Genomic DNA, 16,727 nt, shown 5'->3' with positions numbered 1-16,727 from the left:
CAGAGTTGAGGGCAAGACCCGATGCTTTCAAGGACAGGAGGTCATCTAAAAGAAGGAATCTCCACCTCTTCTGGGTAAGCGCTTTCTTTTGGGCCCAGGAGGCAAAGCGTTTCCGCTTGGCCTGGTAGGAGCACCTCAGACTCTTTCCTGCCGCTTGGCCTGGTAGGAGCACCTCAGACTCTTTCCTGCCGCTTGAGAGGGTTTTCCGCACTTGGGTCAGGATGTCTGATCCCGCTGTTGTGTTGTGTTAGTAGCTCAGGAAAGGTGGGGGTAAGAAGTGGGGGATGGGTTGACATATGGAGAAGGTTGGGGAACGAGAACTGTCTGGGCCAGAATGGGGTGATCAGGATGACTGTTGCTCTCTCCCTCCTGATCTCATGGAGTACTCATGGAAGGAGTGGCAGAGCAGGGAAGGCGTAGTTTATCTGGTCCAACCAGCAGAATAGGAGACCATCAGCCTGAAAGTGGAGACTGATAGCCCCTCTGGAGTAGTATGTGCTGCATTTGTTGTTGGCAGGGAAGGCACAGAGGTCCCTGATCAGAGTCCCCCATTGGCTGAATATGTCGCTCACTATGGTATCGTGAAGTTCCCATGCATGATCAGTGACCAAACTTCTGCCGAGTGAGTCAGCAATCATGTTCTGAGTCCCCAGAAGGTAGGCTGCAGGCAACAGGATCTGTGGGCAATATATCAGTTCCATAGATTGACCTCCTCCACACACAAAGCGAGTGACTTCGGGGTCCCCTGTTGATTGGACAACACCAGCACTGTTCATTACATCAACCTGGTAAGAACATGATGGGAGCAGATGGATGGGAGAAATGTTTGGCATGCCTTCCGTACAGCCCAGAGTTCCATAATTTGATGTGCATCCTAGATTTCCAAGGGGTCATGTTCCCTGTGTCATGTGGCGTCCCATGTGCACTTCCCCACCCTACAAGGGATGCATCAGAGATGATCATCCTGTCTGGGAAGAAAGGGAACCCCCATGCAGATATGTCGCAGGTCTGTCCACCACTGGAGGGAGGAGAGTATCTTGGGAGGAAAAGTCAGCATAAGGTCCATGGCATGGGCAAGTGGTGAGTAAACTCCCTGGAGCCACATCCGGAAGCAGGGAAGGTGGAGACGAATGAAAGCGGTAACATATGTGCATAAGGCCACGTGGTCCAAGAGGGATACACAAGTCCTGGCTGGGACAGAGGGACTGTTAACTACAGTTCTTGCAGAGTCTGGAATCTTTCTATGCTGATGCTGACTCTGAGGAAAGAAAGGAGCCTGAGACAGATGGAGGCTGAGATACAGGCTTTGTCTCTGGATTGTGCTGCTAGGAGCCAGTCGTCAAGATATGGGAATTCATAACACCTGAGGTAGGCCGCCCTGATGAAGAAAACTTTGGTGAAGACCTTGGAGCAGTGCTGAGTCCAAATGGCATGACCCTGTCTTGAAAATGCTGAGGGCCTACTGTGATACAGGTGTCTGTCTATACGAAAATAACTGTCCTGCATATCTAGAGTCATAAACCACATGCCTTTTTCCAATGACGGGATGATGGCTGCTAAGGTGACCATAAAAAACAAACAGTTACCTACCATTCATAACTGTTGCTCTTCAAGATGTGTTGCTCATGTCCATTCCATTCTAGGTGTGCATGCGCCCACGTGCACAGTTGTCTGAGACTTTCGCCTTAGCGATATCCGTAGGGTTGGTTGTGGCGCCTCCTTGAGTGCCACGCTCATGCATCAGTATATCAGGCGCCGCCGACCCTACACCCTCTCAGTTCCTTCTTGCCAGAAACTCCGACAGTGGGGTAGGAGGGCAGGTGATGGAATGGACATGAGCAACACATCTCAAAGAACAACAGTTACGAAAGGTAGGTAACTGTTTTTTCTTCTTCGAGTGCTTGCTCATGTCATTCCATTCTAGGTGACTCACAAGCACTATCTACAGAGGTGGACTTGGAGTTCATAGCCTTGCAGCTTGCAGTAGTGCCCTACCAAACTCAGCATCATCCCAGGCCTGCTAGGTCAGTGCATAGTGGGATGTAAACGTATGGGTGGACAACCAGGTGGCTGCCCTGCAGATGTCCTGGATAGGCACCTGGGCCACAAACGCTTCTGAAGAGGCCTGCAACAATCACCGGGAGCAGCATCTTCGCTTGATCATAGCAGAAGCGAATGCAGGCAGTGATCCAAGAAGAAATGTTTTGAGCAGATACAGGGTGACCTTTCATCTTAAGAGCCACAGCGATGAACAATTCGTTGACTTACGGAAGGGCTTAGTCCTGTTGATGTAGAAGCCCAGAGCCTCCTAACATCCAAGGCATGCAGTCTACGCTCCTCCTGTGACTTATGTGGCTTTGCCAAGAAGACCGGTAAGTAAAATGTCCTGGCTTGAATGAAACAGAGACCACCTTGGGCAGGAAAGCCAGGTGCGGTCTCAGTTGGACCTTGTCCTTGTAGGAGACCATATAAGGCGGTTCCGAGGTGAGCACGCGACACTCAGAGACTCAACGGGCCGAAGTCACCGCAACCAAGAACGCAACCTTCCAGGACAGGAGAAGGAGAGAACAGAAAGCCAAAGGCTCAATAGGAGGAGCTGCGACAGCACCAGTTTCAAGTCCCATGGGGGAACAAGGTCCTTGACATGCGGGTAGAGGAGCTCAAGGACCTTGAGAAATCTGGCCATCATGTGCTGGGCGAAAACCAATCTGCCCTTGAGCGGCAGATGGAAGGCCGAGATGGCCGCCAAGTGGACCTTGATTGATGAAAGAGACAAGCCCTGGAGCTTGAGATACGGAATGCAGTCTAAAATCAGCTACAATGACACTCGCTCAGGCCAAATGCCTTTATCCAAGGTCCAACAGCTGAACTGCTTCCACTTGACCAGGTAGATTGCTCTTGTAGAGGGCTTTCTACTTCCCAACAGGACCTGCTGGATATCGGCCGAGCACTGCTGCTCCTGCTCATTCAACTACACAGCAGCCAAGCTGTCAGGTGCAGCGCTGCCAGATTTGGATGCAAAAGACTGCCGTGATCTTGGGACAGCAAGTCCAGCCTGAGCAGCAGCTGGAACAGAGTCGCCACCGAAAAGTCCAGCAGCGTGCTGTACCAGTGCTGGCACGGACAAGCCGGTGCTATGAGGCTCTCCCTCACCCTGTCCTGCTTGGTCTTCAGGACGACCCTTGGGAGCAACAGCACCAGAGGAAAGGTGTACATCAGAGCCCCGACCAATGGAATAGAAAAGCATTTGACAGGGATCCCCTGTCCATGCCCCTTATTGAGCAAAAGATGTGGCATTTCCTGTTCTGCCTGGATGCGAACAGGTCCATCTGGGGAGTTCCTCACTTGCGGAAACTGGAGCTGACCACCTCCGGATAGAGGGACCGTTCATGGCGAGATGCGAAGGTCCTGCTGAGGCGATCTGCCACAGCGTTCTTGGCCCCTGGAAGGTGAGTGGCAATGAGGTGTATACTGTGTTGCTGACAGAGGTCCCAGAGCCTGAGGGCTACATCCTCTCAGCTACATTCCAAATCTCAATTATTCTAGTGTAACATCCAGTAATGGGAACTAATTGAACAAATCCCCGATATTAAAAACAAATTAGGGTTAGAGATGGATTTTCTGCTTCAATTATGTTTATCATGGTCAATGCCTTGAAGCTAACAGACTGCTGTGCCACGTCCTCCCCTGCCTCTTAACACTTAAGTTTCAAAAGTGTTTAATATACCAATGATGTTCCAATCAGGGTGGATAAAAATCAATGATTTTTTTTTCATATTTTTTTTTTATTTAAATCGGATTTTTTTGATAAAATGCTTTTTGAGGAAAAAACCTATCTAAAGATAGTTTTAATTAAGATATCTTTGAGCTATAACATATTTCATCATGGAATAGGGATTATAAATTCTAATTCTATAGTATGAGACAATATATTCATGTAATGTTTAAGAAAAGTTTTGTAAATGAGTTCCAACAGTTCATGGATTAGGAACCCAATCTTATGGGGTTCCAGGGGCTTTAGTATAGATTATTTAGGTTAATCTTTCTATCTACCCAATGGGACTCAGTGCTCAGTCTAAAAGATACCATCAGAGATGCTTAGTTTTGCAGTTCTCAAACTGTATTAGTCTCTCCAGAGATAACATGCTTGTTAAATACAAGAATGTTTTTAAATAAATGAATATATAGAGGTGAAAAATAACAGACCTCAACCCTATTGTCCCTCTACAAATCTGTGTACACAGTGTTAATCCCTTACCTCTCTCTAAAAGAGCCAAGTTTCAAAAAGTTCAATGAATAGAAGATTGTTGGGGGCAGAATAGATCTGGACAAGAAGAAGTCTGGAGATAAATGTGAGAAGGGAGGGACAGGCAGTAGAAACAAAAGTGAAACTGTTTGAGCAGCATATTCCAGAAGTGTTGAAAGTCTTTCTGAGTGTAGCCTTCACTGATTTGAGATCTACCATACCATTCTCTCACTAGAAGGGAAAACCTGTAATGACAGCAGGCCGTAAAAGAGACCCAGTTTGGGAATATTTTAATGAAGTTCCTCTACCTGTGGGTAAGAAAGGCATGCATGCAAAATGCAAACAGTGCGACAAAGAAATGCAAGGTCTGGTTGCCCACATGAAACATCATGAGAAGTGTTCCTTCTCAGGAGGAAGCTGTGTTGAAGATGAAAGGAACATGTCTGAACATGCAGGATCTTCAGGTTGGTAAATTTTTTTTTATTTCATACTTCTTTCTTAAGGACTGCCTGTCCTCCTTCTGGACTATTCTTGAATTCTCATGTTTGAGCAAAAAATATAGTTGTTACTCTATGGTACTATCATTTTAGATGAAGTTGTGATAAAAAAATAATCAGCTGAAATAGGTAGATCTTCCTTTTACAATTTCACCTTTAAAGTAGTACTGAGTTTCAGTGAATGCAATGAGGAATACTCAATGAGCAGTATGGCAATAATAATTAAATAACTGCATTGACTTATTTTCTTTAGGAGAATCCATCCTCAGCATACAGGATTCAGAAGACTATCCACCTTCAAGATCACCATCATTTTCTATAGTTTCAGAGTTATCTGCCAATGATAGTGTTTCAGTCACATCATGTGTGTCACATAGCCACAGTATATCACCTGCAGCAAAAAGAAAAAAAAAACTCCATCATCCAGAAACAACCATAGATAAGTTTGTGATAAGAACCAGCAGACTACAAAAAGAGGTAATTGATGAAAAAATTGCCCAGTTTGTTTATGCAACAAACTCTCCTTTCTGAATGACTGAGAACCCACACTTCATTAACATGGTTCAGTCATTAAGACCAGGATACAGTCCACCCAACAGAGCAGATGTTCTCAAAACCTTAACTGCTGAAGAAGAGGAGTTGGCTATGACACGGACATCCAGCAATCATCCCTCCATAATGCCAACTATAATAAACTTCAGAGCTAAGGGTGAATATATGTTTGCTGATGATGTTTTAAAGGAAGTCACAGCAGTGAACTGGTGGAAGTCACTTAAGAGCTTGGATTCAGAGGCTGTTGAAGTGATAATCTCACTTTTAACAGCAGTAGCTTCTTCTGCCGGCGTAGAAAGAATATTTTCTTCCTTTGGACTAATTAATTCCATATTGAGAAATCGTTTGGGACCTGAAAAATCAGGAAAGCTTGGTTTTCTTTTCCAGATTACGAACAGGAAAATAAAGGTGAAGAAGACAGAGTTAGCTGCAGAAGCCAATATTTTAAGTTTCTCATGTTGACCTGGCTGACACAAGTGATTTATTTTTTTTTTAAATATTTCATTTAACTATTTTAGTTAAAAACTATTTTAACAAAAACAAACCTGATTTTAAAATACTTGAATGTTTAACTAAGTTCAAAAATTCATGTCTCTCTGGTGATGTTCTCCTCCTAATACAGCATGGCAAGAAAATCCTCCAAATATTAACGATTACTTATTGAATTGGAGATAGTTCACCTCCCAATGACTTCATAAATATCTGCTTCCATTACCTTTGGTAAATGAAATAACCAATCATTCATTTTCTGATATAGCTGTAAAACTAATCTGAAAAGTTTTCAAAAATAAATCACTTTAAAAATGTACAGTATGTACCTTCTAAAAATGAAACCTACACCTCTATCTCTGAGTTGTAAGGAATATGTATTAAGTTTATAACAACCAACAAGAATGCACTTTTATGTAGAAATCCATGATTAAATAGAGAGTCTTCCTGACTAGTGATTTAAATAATGATTTAAATCAAATCCACCCTGGTCCCAACGGCATTTATCCCTCTTCTCATTCCCCAACATCCCTATAAATCCACTTTTCTTCAGCCATCCAATATACAGCTCTACACTACTTCCTTCTTGCCTCTTTGTGTTTCTGTCATTCTGTATATGGTATTTGCTTGAATCAGATTGTCAAACTCTTAGGGCAGGGGCAAGAATTCAGTTTGCCTTTGTCTGTAAGACACAATGTGCATCTCCACACTCAGTAAAAATTTCTCTCAGTGCCAGCAGGAAAATGAGGGGATTGTGTGCAAGTTAGTATAGAAAGTTCAGTGCCAGCCTGACAAATCCCTACTCCAAAGGGTTTACAACAGCAGTGGCCACTTTTGGCCCTCGAGATCAACTGTTTTAAGAAGAAAATTTGTATTTGTGAATTGAAAAGGTGTTTGCTGAACCAGGCCTTTAGGATTTTAAACCAATACATTCAAATAAGACTCATCACTACAAGGACGAGGTAAGAAGTGCCACCTCCTCAACTGCAGAGTACACATGGTTTGCATCAGAGCAGTTGCTGTCCCTTCTCAGCAGCTACCCTGTAGGCCTCTTGCTGCATTGCAGTGGCAGGAGGAGAGTAAGTAGTTGCTCCCTTGCCCCTTTTCCTGCCAAGCTGTGGAAGGCAAAGGCACAAGTTTGGAGCTGAACTGGCTCTGCTGAGCCTAGAGAAATAGCTGAAGAACTACTGTGGCCCCTTGACCTTTTTTAAATAATATGTTGAGGTCTCAGGCTGAACATCACTTGTTCACATTCAAACAAGCTAGAGAACATAAACAAGAGGTGGATGTGGCCTTTTGGGAAGAGGTTAGCATTCAGCTATTTCTTGAAGGTGGTAAGAGGACGGCAGACTAAAAAGGTGACCTTTTTGAGTGATTGAGCTACATGGAAGGCTCTGGATTACCTGTGCGTTTAAAGTCAGCACATAGCTTTAGCCGCTTTCGAATGCTGCTCTCTGAGTGTGAAGGAAATGCCTTCTTGATATCCTCCATGCGAATTCTCCGCGGCCGGTCTCTGCTCTTCCAGAACAAGCGATAAATGAAGACCTAGAAAGCAAGCCAAGAAAATTGCTGTATGCTTTGTGTGCTGAACACTCATTGAATATGGAATTTATTATAGGCAGGGCTAACAGTGCTGCCTATACTTAAGAACGACCAACATTTCCCATCAGAAGAGCCACTTTCCGTTGCTTATAACTTTACCAAACTAACCATTTAGGCTTAAATTTTCCATGCCAGGTGTCTGCCTAAAGCTGAATTTTTTTTGGAAAATATCAAGCAAAATGGTTCAGCCATTTCCAAGAACAAGATTAATGAAAAATCTGATTTGCCCAAGTTAAAGAAAAAAATTCTTATGACTTTCATTAGGATCTCTAGAGTTTCTATACTTTGGAACAGGGACTTGATTTTTGACAGGAGGAGATCACCATGGTGTGAGGAATATGCCTTTAGCTGGTCCTGTGACTAAACATGCAAATTTGGGGAAAAAATGTTACAAGCCTTTGAAAAATCTCAGTTCATGCATGCTCCATACAGACTTGCTAATTTGGCAGCTAAATTCTCAAAGATTTGGGCTGCATTCAGCATGCTCCAGCAGGACCTTCCCTGCACCTGCTCTTCCCAACTTCTGTGGCACTTGCCACAGAAACAGAGCTCAGAGACCTTTCTGCTCTCAATATTCCCCCTGTTGGCACTTAGCAACCTGGCTGAAATGCAGAGAAGCCCCAGAAGGGGATACAAAAGAAAGATTTGGATGAAGAGCCTGCAGAGGGAAGGGAGAAAAACTGGGAATGGTTGGACAAGGAAACTGGAACAAGGATCCTCAAAAGGGCAGGGAGAGAAAGAGGGAAGAGGATAAAGACAAACTCTGATAGAAAGCCAAGAGGGGGAGACTCAAGGAAACTGGCTGGAGGGGAAAGAGCAAGAAGTGTCTGTGAGAACTCCCGCCCTTTCAGAACTAGGAATGGAACCAAGATTCCTGAGTTTCATCATTCCTCTGCTGTCAGCAAATATCTCTGAAACCTACCGGCAAAGTATGTGTCTCATCTGCCTCTAGTGGCTGGACCACACACAACCTCCTACTGCAATCAATCAGTTATTCTATAAGCTCAAATGGCAACAGTCTGTTCTTTGGACCAAAAGGTTTCAAACCTGTTGATTAACCATGTCGAAATCAAAAGATTCCATATGATGGAATTTTTTCAGTTTGCTTTTTTAAAACCTAGAAAATTACACATAAAAAATGTGTTAAAAGAACTTCAAAGATTGCAAAGTCAAATATACAAAAGCTCAGAAGTGCCAGAATTAAGGCTGCCTGTACTACCTTAATTTGGCCCCCTTGCGTATATGCATTATGACAGTCTTTAACTACATGATCACATACCATTATATCCATGGCTCCACTGCTTCATTCAGTGCACAGAATGAATGGTGCTCTGAGAATCAATCAGGATTATGTGGTGGTGAAGGAGGCTGTTGTCTATAGGATCCCTACCTCATCTGTTGCAGAAGTTGGAAGGTGTGTAGTAAATGAGGCAGGGGAATCACAGGGGGAGAAAATAAGTCTCCTGCTTAAGGCATCTGCATGCTGTCCTAGAGAACTGGATTCTATCCCTGCTTCTGCCACAGAGTTCCTATGAGATGCTAGGCACGCCACTTAAACCAAAACTTTTCATCAGTGGTCATTAATCGTGTTTCTCTCATTTTCTAGGTGCCCAACTTGAAACATCTGGGGCTTGATTTGCAGAAGTGCTCTGCCCTCACAACTGGCACTGAAGTAGCCAAACCTGTGCTTTGAACATATAAAGGGATATATAATATTAAGTTCTATGAAAAATCTAGTCTTAATCATCTCAAATTGGGCACCCAAAATTGGTGGAAACTTTTTATTTTCTTCTTGGTGCCCCATCTATAAAATGGGAATAATAATACCCCATCACCTCACAGAGGTGATATACTAGGCCTCTGTACTCCTGTCATGTCGAACAGCAGAAGTTATTTCTGTGTTTCAGAGAGGAATTTTAGATTCGATAACAACAATAGCAGGCTAGATAATTTAACTACAAACTGCTGCATTGTGATGAAGTAACATGTTTATCTTTTCTTTTTATTTCTTTCTATTAGTATACTAAGTAGTTCATATAAATATGGATATTAGTAGATTGTGTTTGATATTGTGTTTAGCGTATAATTTTATTAGCTGGCAAAGAGACCAAAAAGGTGTTAGTTATATACAAAATTAAAAGCTATCTAAAACATTATGCAACACACTCCTGCAATTTAAGAAATTTTTGTTGCCAAGGGAAACTCGCAAGTATTAGAAGTATTTTGAATCATGCTGTCTATTTTAAATAGAAATGTAATCTATAAAAATAACAGAGGTATCTGTTTTATACTAAAAGTGACATGGTCAACTTGTACACCGAGAGACTAATGTGAAATAAAAACCTAAAGTGAATCCAACCAAAATTTTATAAGGGCCAAGTGACAAAGAGGCCTAATTGATGGATTGGCAGTTTCACAGAGTCAAATTAAGATATGAAGTGATCTTACCAACTTTATCACTGAAGTGATCGGAACAACCAGGTACTGATAAGATACAGACAGCTGTTTTATCTCACTTCATTAACTGTTACAGCTTATTGCTGTTGAACCAGGCAAATAAGACAAAGTGAGTTACTAAAAGAGTACAGCATCAAAGAATGTGAAGAGACCTTATGTGAAGACTATCCTAATTTTATTATGAACTTCAAAATGGACATTTCTGTAAACAGATAAGAATGCTGAAGGAGAAAGTGCAACTCAAAATAACAGAGCCATGTAAAACTGGCCAAAAGGTAGACTGAAAGAGCCTCATGGAAAGCCACTTGGAGAAGTGGGTTGTTGGCTAGAGCCTGAATTAACAGGTGTCCTAAACAACTATCACCCTAAATGCAGATCTGTTGGCAAAATATTTGTAAATTGGTATAGCCTCACATGTCTTACACAAACTGGGATGCATAAGATATCATCAGGCTTGATGAATAAGTCTGAAATCAATAAGACAAAATTCAGTCAGACAAGTGCAAAGCGTTCTACTTTGCAACGAAAAAATCAAATGCACAAATACAAAATGGGGAATAACTGGGTAGGCAGTAGTACTGCAGAAAAGGATCTAGGGGTTACAGTGGATCACAAATCGAATGAATCAACAGTGTGATGCAGAAACAGTTGTGAAAGAGGCAAATGTCATTCTGGGACAGAACAGGATTGTTGAATGCAAGACACAGGAAGTAACTGTTCTGTAATACTCAGCACTGGTGAGGCCTCTCTTCTTCTTCAAGTGATGTCCCGATGGGTGCTCCACTGTAGGTGCCTAGAAAGCAGTGCCCCTACTTGGAAGGCTGGGGCTTTGGAGTGGTATTTACTGCAAATGATAGAACAGTGCGTCCTAGCAGAGTATCTTTGGGGCAACCTGAGCAATGGCGTAGCAATGGCTAAAACGTCCACTGATGCCCACGTGGCTGGTTTACAAAAGTCAGCAATCGGGACATTATTGAGAAACTCTCCACCTCAATTGCCTGAGCGGGTGGAATGTGCTCTAGTTACAGGAGGTGGTGGTCAATTGTGTAGTTGGTAGGACAGTGAGATCCACTTGGAAAAACATTGCTTAGAGATTTTGAATTAAATTCCTATTTTTAGTAATTAAGTGATTGTTTAAATTGAAAACATTTAACTTTACAGATGTTGGGTTGAACAGTTACCGACAGACCCGTAATTTAACTGGAACATAAACTTATTTGTCAAATCAATAAAGCTATGCATTTACAACGAGGAGTCCTTCACAGTTCTGTCTTGGTATCAAAATCCCTTGTCCAAAATAGCACAGAACTAGAATTAGTTACCTACGTAATAAGGTTATGATTAGATTTGGATTCATTGATTTGGTTTATTACTTTTTTAATAATCCTGTTGAATGAATTTACATGTAAATTAATTCTTTTAAATTATGTGAACACTATCAAATAACCATATTGACTTTGCTTTCTGTAACTTCTTATTTGCTTTCAAATTCTATTTTGGCTATGAAAAAACTTAAAAGTTTATAATAAGTCTATAGTCTGTACTTTATCCAAGATACAAAGAATCATGAGAAACTCGTATAGGTAATCGGTAAATTAAAATTATTTAACCAAAGTGTGTTTTATACCATATTGTTCTTACCTCTGAAACAAAAACAAGACCCTAGCAGGGGCAACAGGCACCTCAGCTCAGGACAGACCTTACAGGCCTGGATCTAGCTCATACACTCTCTCTAGCATTCTCTTAGTGGAATCGTCCCCATACTGTGCCTATCACATACCTGTAGAAAGTCTCTGATGTGGGTATTGGCCCGTTTGGAGTTGGGACCAGGAACTTCAAAGAGGGGGCACTCCTGTCCAACTACAAAGATATCAACCAGCTCCCGAATGTAACAGCCTTGTCGTGTCCGGATAATTAGGAAATCCGTTTCTGGCATTTTGTGCAGATAAATAGGAGCCCGGAAGAGATTGTTTTCAAATGCCTGACAAGAGAAACAAACCAAAATTTGAAAGATAGACACTGATCACTGAAGATATTGCAACACCAACAAGAACTCTGAAAGAAACCCAGCATGACACAGTCATCATGAAACCATAAATATTCATTCACATCACAACGCGCACGTTTACAGAGCTGGATGCATTTCTTGCCCCAGAGACTATCTAACTGAAGTGAGACAAGACATGGGACAATAGTTAAGGCAAGGGAAGGTGTGGAAAACAAAGCATGAAGGATACCTCAAACTGGGCTTTAAGGTAAGATTTGAAAGAGGACAGAAAGCATACCTGGCGGACAGAAGCGAGAGTATTCCACCAAGACAATATAAATAAAGGTGCAAAGCCGGGAAGCGGGGGAAGAGAGCAGTTAGCACTAAGAAGGGACAGAACACTGTGGTCAGAAAGAGAAGCAGAGTCTTGAACATGAGGCACTTGAATGCAGTAGCAGAGCAACAGGAGAGGGAAGTAACTTTAGCAGAGGCATCCTTACGAAACACAGTGATAGCACTTTACAGCTACCAACATAGGTCTAGGGCAGACTGAAGAGATAAGGGGGCCAGAGAGAATCAGAGAATAGAATATCAGGGTTGGAAGGGACCTCAGGAGGCCATCTAGTCCAACCCCCTGCTCAAAGCAGGACCAATCCCCAACTAAATCATCCCAGCCAGGGCTTTGTCAAGCCTGACCTTAAAAACCTCTAAGGAAGGAAATTCCACCACCTCCCTAGGTAACGCATTCCAGTGTTTCACCACCCTCCTAGTGAAAAGGTTTTTCCTAATATCCAACCTAAACCTCCCCCACTGCAACTTGAGACCATTACTCCTTGTTCTGTCATCTGCTACTATTGAGAACAGTCTAGAGCCATCCTCTTTGGAACCCCCTTTCAGGTAGTTGAAAGCAGCTATCAAATCCCCCCTCATTCTTCTCTTCTGCAGACTGAATAATCCCAGTTCCCTCAGCCTCTCCTCATAAGTCATGTGCTCCAGCCCCCTAATCATTTTTGTTGCCCTCCGCTGGACTCTTTCCAATTTTTCCACATCCTTCTTGCAGCGTGGGGCCCAAAACTGGACACAGTACTCCAGATGAGGCCTCACCAATGCCAAACAGAGGGGAACGATCACGTCCCTCAATCTGCTGGCAATGCCCCTACTTATACAGCCCAAAATGCCGTTAGCTTTCTTGGCAACAATGGCACACTGTTGACTCATATCCAGCTTCTTGTCCACTGTAACCCCTAGGTCCTTTTCTGCAGAACTGCTGCCTAGCTGCTCGGTCTCTAGTCTGTAGCAGTGCATGGGATTCTTCCATTCTAAGTGCAGGACTCTGCACTTGTCCTTGCTGAACCTCATCAAATTTCTTTTGGCCCAATCCTTGAATTTGTCTAGGTCCCTCTGTAGCCTATCCCTACCCTCCAGCATATCTACCACTCCTCCCAGTTTAGTGTCATCTGCAAACTTGCTTAGGGTTCAAGCCACGCCATCTTCCAGATCATTAAGGAAGATATTGAACAAAACTGGCCCCAGGACGACCCTGGGGCACTCTGCTTGATACCAGCTGCCAACTAGAGGAGAAGGTTTAAGTAATCAAGTGTAGACCAAGGCTTGAATAAGGGTTTTAGCAACAGGGTTGTCATGAAAGGACAGATTTTGGTGACTAGGAGGAGAAGATGGGGGGGAATGTGAGTTGAACCCAACAAACCCTTAACTATTAAGTCATAGCCCATTATACTCCTGCCATCACTGCTCATGTGCTGGATCACTATTCCCATCCATTCATCTGTCTTTGCTTTTTCAGATTATACACTCTACCATTATGGCTGCCACCACCAGCATCTCCTGTGACCCCAGGAGGACAGTGATCCTGAAAAGCATCCTAACCAGACATGGCCAATGAGAGGGAGGGAATCAATGACGTCACAATCTCCACCAGATTAGGCTAAATCCTGAACAACACCTAGGAGAGACTTGGGTTCCAGGTGTCATCACCTCCCTCATGTGTCCTTTCCATCTCAATTTTCTCTCTTTCACCTTCTATTTAATAAGAGCCTGGCTTAGCCAGCTGGGACTGCATCTTGTTCAATATTGTTATAAATTGAAAGTCTGTGACCAGTGAGGCAGTTAAATAGCCCAAAGTTGGTACCAGTTTGCAAGATCTCAAAGTGGCTAACAAGACCTTGTGCTGTGGCCATGTTTTTCCAGCAGCAAGGCTTCAAACTGATGTCAGCACCAAAGACAGAAGCTATATTTTCTATGATTTTCTCTTTCCTCTTGTGTGTGTGTGTTGTCTTCACAGAAAGCAAAATCAAACTCTATCAATGGCAGCAACAACAGTTCCAAACCAGGTCAACTAATTTCTTTTTTCCCCAAAAAGGACAGCTATTACCACCTTTAATACCATCTAAAAACTGCTAAACAAGGGGTTTTCCTTTTAAAAACTCTCTACAGCTAAAGGGAAAGGAAATAAAACGTATTGGTAAAATAAAAGCCTTACTTAATGCTTTATATTTTAAAATGCTTTAACTGTTTTTTCTTTTTTCTGTATCTTCAATACAAGGTTATGCTTCCACAACACTAAGGTCTCTGTATTCAAAAACCCAAAGCACATTTTACTGTTTAGTGTTGTAAAATAGCAGGCTCAGGTTAACACTTAACTCTCTGGGCCCATCTATTCCATCAAAATTAATGCAGATCCTCTCACCTGCAGTAACTGGCCAGGGTGCAGTGATCCCAGGAATGGAGATGTGTGACAGTAAACAGTCTCTCCGTATTTACAATCTGGTGCTCCAGGGTCCTTGCCAGGTTTCTGTAAGAGGCAATGCCATTCCAGTTAGCTCTCAGCAGCAGGAACTGCTACCAGACAAGGCAAACCCGGCACGTTATTCGGCGAAAGCACAGTCCACACCAACTACTAAGCTTAACTAGTTTGAAGCTTTAATAAGACACTTTTAGGAGAATCTATTACCACCTTATTAAACAAAGCACAAGTGACGTGGATAGAGCAGGATAGTGTAAGGATTGCCCAGTCTTGGGGGGCAGGTAGCATGTTTTTCTTATTCCATGTATGCTGATCCAATCTGGTGTGGATCCTCCACCTCCCTTTGTCAAACAAACATTCTTTATACCTTGTTTTGTAACATTATGCAGGTGCAAATTATCAATACTACCTTATTTATAAACATTTTATTTTTTAAAAAATAAACTAATTTTTTATGTATTTTGCTAAAACTTTAATTGGTGCCTTTCTTCTTTCTTTAGCCGCTGCTGTTTTATTGATTGGTTTGGTGTTTTATTGGGGGTTTTGCTTGTTTGTTTAAACAACAATTTTCATTTTTACTCATTTGTTTTTTGTGGCCTTGGGAGTTGCTGGTTGGCTAGTCCTGTTGCATTATTTATTCCTTCTCACTAGTCTGTTTTACTAGGGAGATTTACAGCTGGCTAGTATATCACATATTTGTCTGGTTTGCTTTGCCCTGTTATTTACACAGAATTATACAAAAATTCACTGTAGATAAGACACAGCCCCCTACCCAGATTTTTTACGCTTTAAGTTGTTTAAACAGTTTTGAAAGCTGTGCCAACAAGACTGGAAATAAGGTGTAAATTTGTAAAGTGAGGGTAATTAATCACTGGATAATTTGCCAGGACTGCGGTGTCCATCATGGACAATTTTTAAATCAAGACTGGATGTTTTTCTAAAAAATCTGCTCTAGGAATTATTTGGGGGTAGTGCTATGGCCTGTGTTATACAGGAGGTTAGAATAGTTGATCACAATGGTCCCTTCTGCCCATTGAATATATGAATAAGACCCAGAGAAAGCAGAAAAATTCCTTTTACATTTTAATAACACTATTAAATAGATATTTACTTTTACACAATTTAATATACATTTATTTATTACAGTTCATTATACTTTTTTTGTTACAATTCTCATCTTGAGGCTTTTGGCCTTTTGACAAGGGTGTTACTTTACGCAGAACTGTGCAATAGGGTTAGATGATTTAATATTTGTTAGGGGTTTCTTTGTTTGCCAATTTTTATACATATATTTTGATTTAAAGCACATAAGCATTATTACAATGCGTATTAATTGTACAAGCAACAATACCCTAAAACTTGGATCAACAGATTCTTTTTTTTAAGACTGTTTATTTGTTTTACCAACTGATTGTAATATTTCATTTTATTCATTTACACGATTTTTTTTTTAAATGCATGTGCGCTAAATGAGCCAGGGCTTGCTGAATAAGACATTTTAGATGTACGTTCATTTTAGCAATGGACACTAAAATTAAGGAGCAACTGAGTAGCTTCATTACCAAAATTTGGCTGACTTTTGATTCCTGTTGGATTAACAAATTTAGATAAGGGTATTACTTTAATTTAAAACTGTGATTGGACAAGTTAAGGGGTAAAACACCAATAGGATTGGTTAACTGTACATATTTTTCCCTTCATAATTGCATTTTGTTTTTTGTACCCACAAAGAACATTCTATTTTTCACATATGTAGTGCAGCTCTCATGTTCATTTTAGGCACATAAGATGGGCCCTTTGTGAGGGTCCTGGTATCGTTATGATTTATGCCACAGGTTGGTTGTATGGCTCCAAGGGTATTGCATTGGCAAACCCACCTTCACATGCACCTCCATGCATCAATTTAAGGTAGGCACCTCGCACCATTTGTGCAAGCACTGAACCACTATTTGAGGCACCTGGCCTCGTTTCTTAAAGACTAAGTCCTTTTAGAACTTCTACTGAATGGACATGCATTATTGTTTTGTAATTCTTTTTTTAAATTAGCAGTAGGGAGAGTGAAAAATAAACTTGTAGATCCTCTGTAAGATGACTAGTTAGGAGTTATCATTACTACCACAGCTACATTTTTAA

General features: G+C 41.8%; 1 protein-coding gene across 4 annotated transcripts in view; it reads right to left on the bottom strand.

Annotated features, from left to right (window-relative positions):
* TAF1 (TATA-box binding protein associated factor 1) overlaps nucleotides 1-16,727 on the bottom strand; it is a 140,077-nt gene that overhangs the window by 77,479 nt on the left and 45,871 nt on the right. For all 4 annotated transcript variants that reach the window (XM_084639995.1, XM_084639996.1, XM_084639997.1 and 1 more), the window contains exons 15-17: nucleotides 14,538-14,642; nucleotides 11,624-11,824; nucleotides 7,188-7,329 (exon numbers count right to left, since the gene is read on the bottom strand). In XM_084639995.1, coding sequence (XP_084496121.1) covers nucleotides 7,188-7,329; nucleotides 11,624-11,824; nucleotides 14,538-14,642 — 448 coding nt within the window. The remainder of the gene's footprint in view (nucleotides 1-7,187; nucleotides 7,330-11,623; nucleotides 11,825-14,537; nucleotides 14,643-16,727) is intronic.

This window comes from Lepidochelys olivacea (genome assembly GCF_965140295.1).
Source record: "Lepidochelys olivacea isolate rLepOli2 genome assembly, chromosome: 9".
Classification (NCBI taxonomy): Eukaryota; Metazoa; Chordata; order Testudines; family Cheloniidae; genus Lepidochelys; species Lepidochelys olivacea.
The sequence above is the reverse complement of the archived record's forward strand: the minus strand, read 5'-3'. Positions and strand labels throughout refer to the sequence as shown.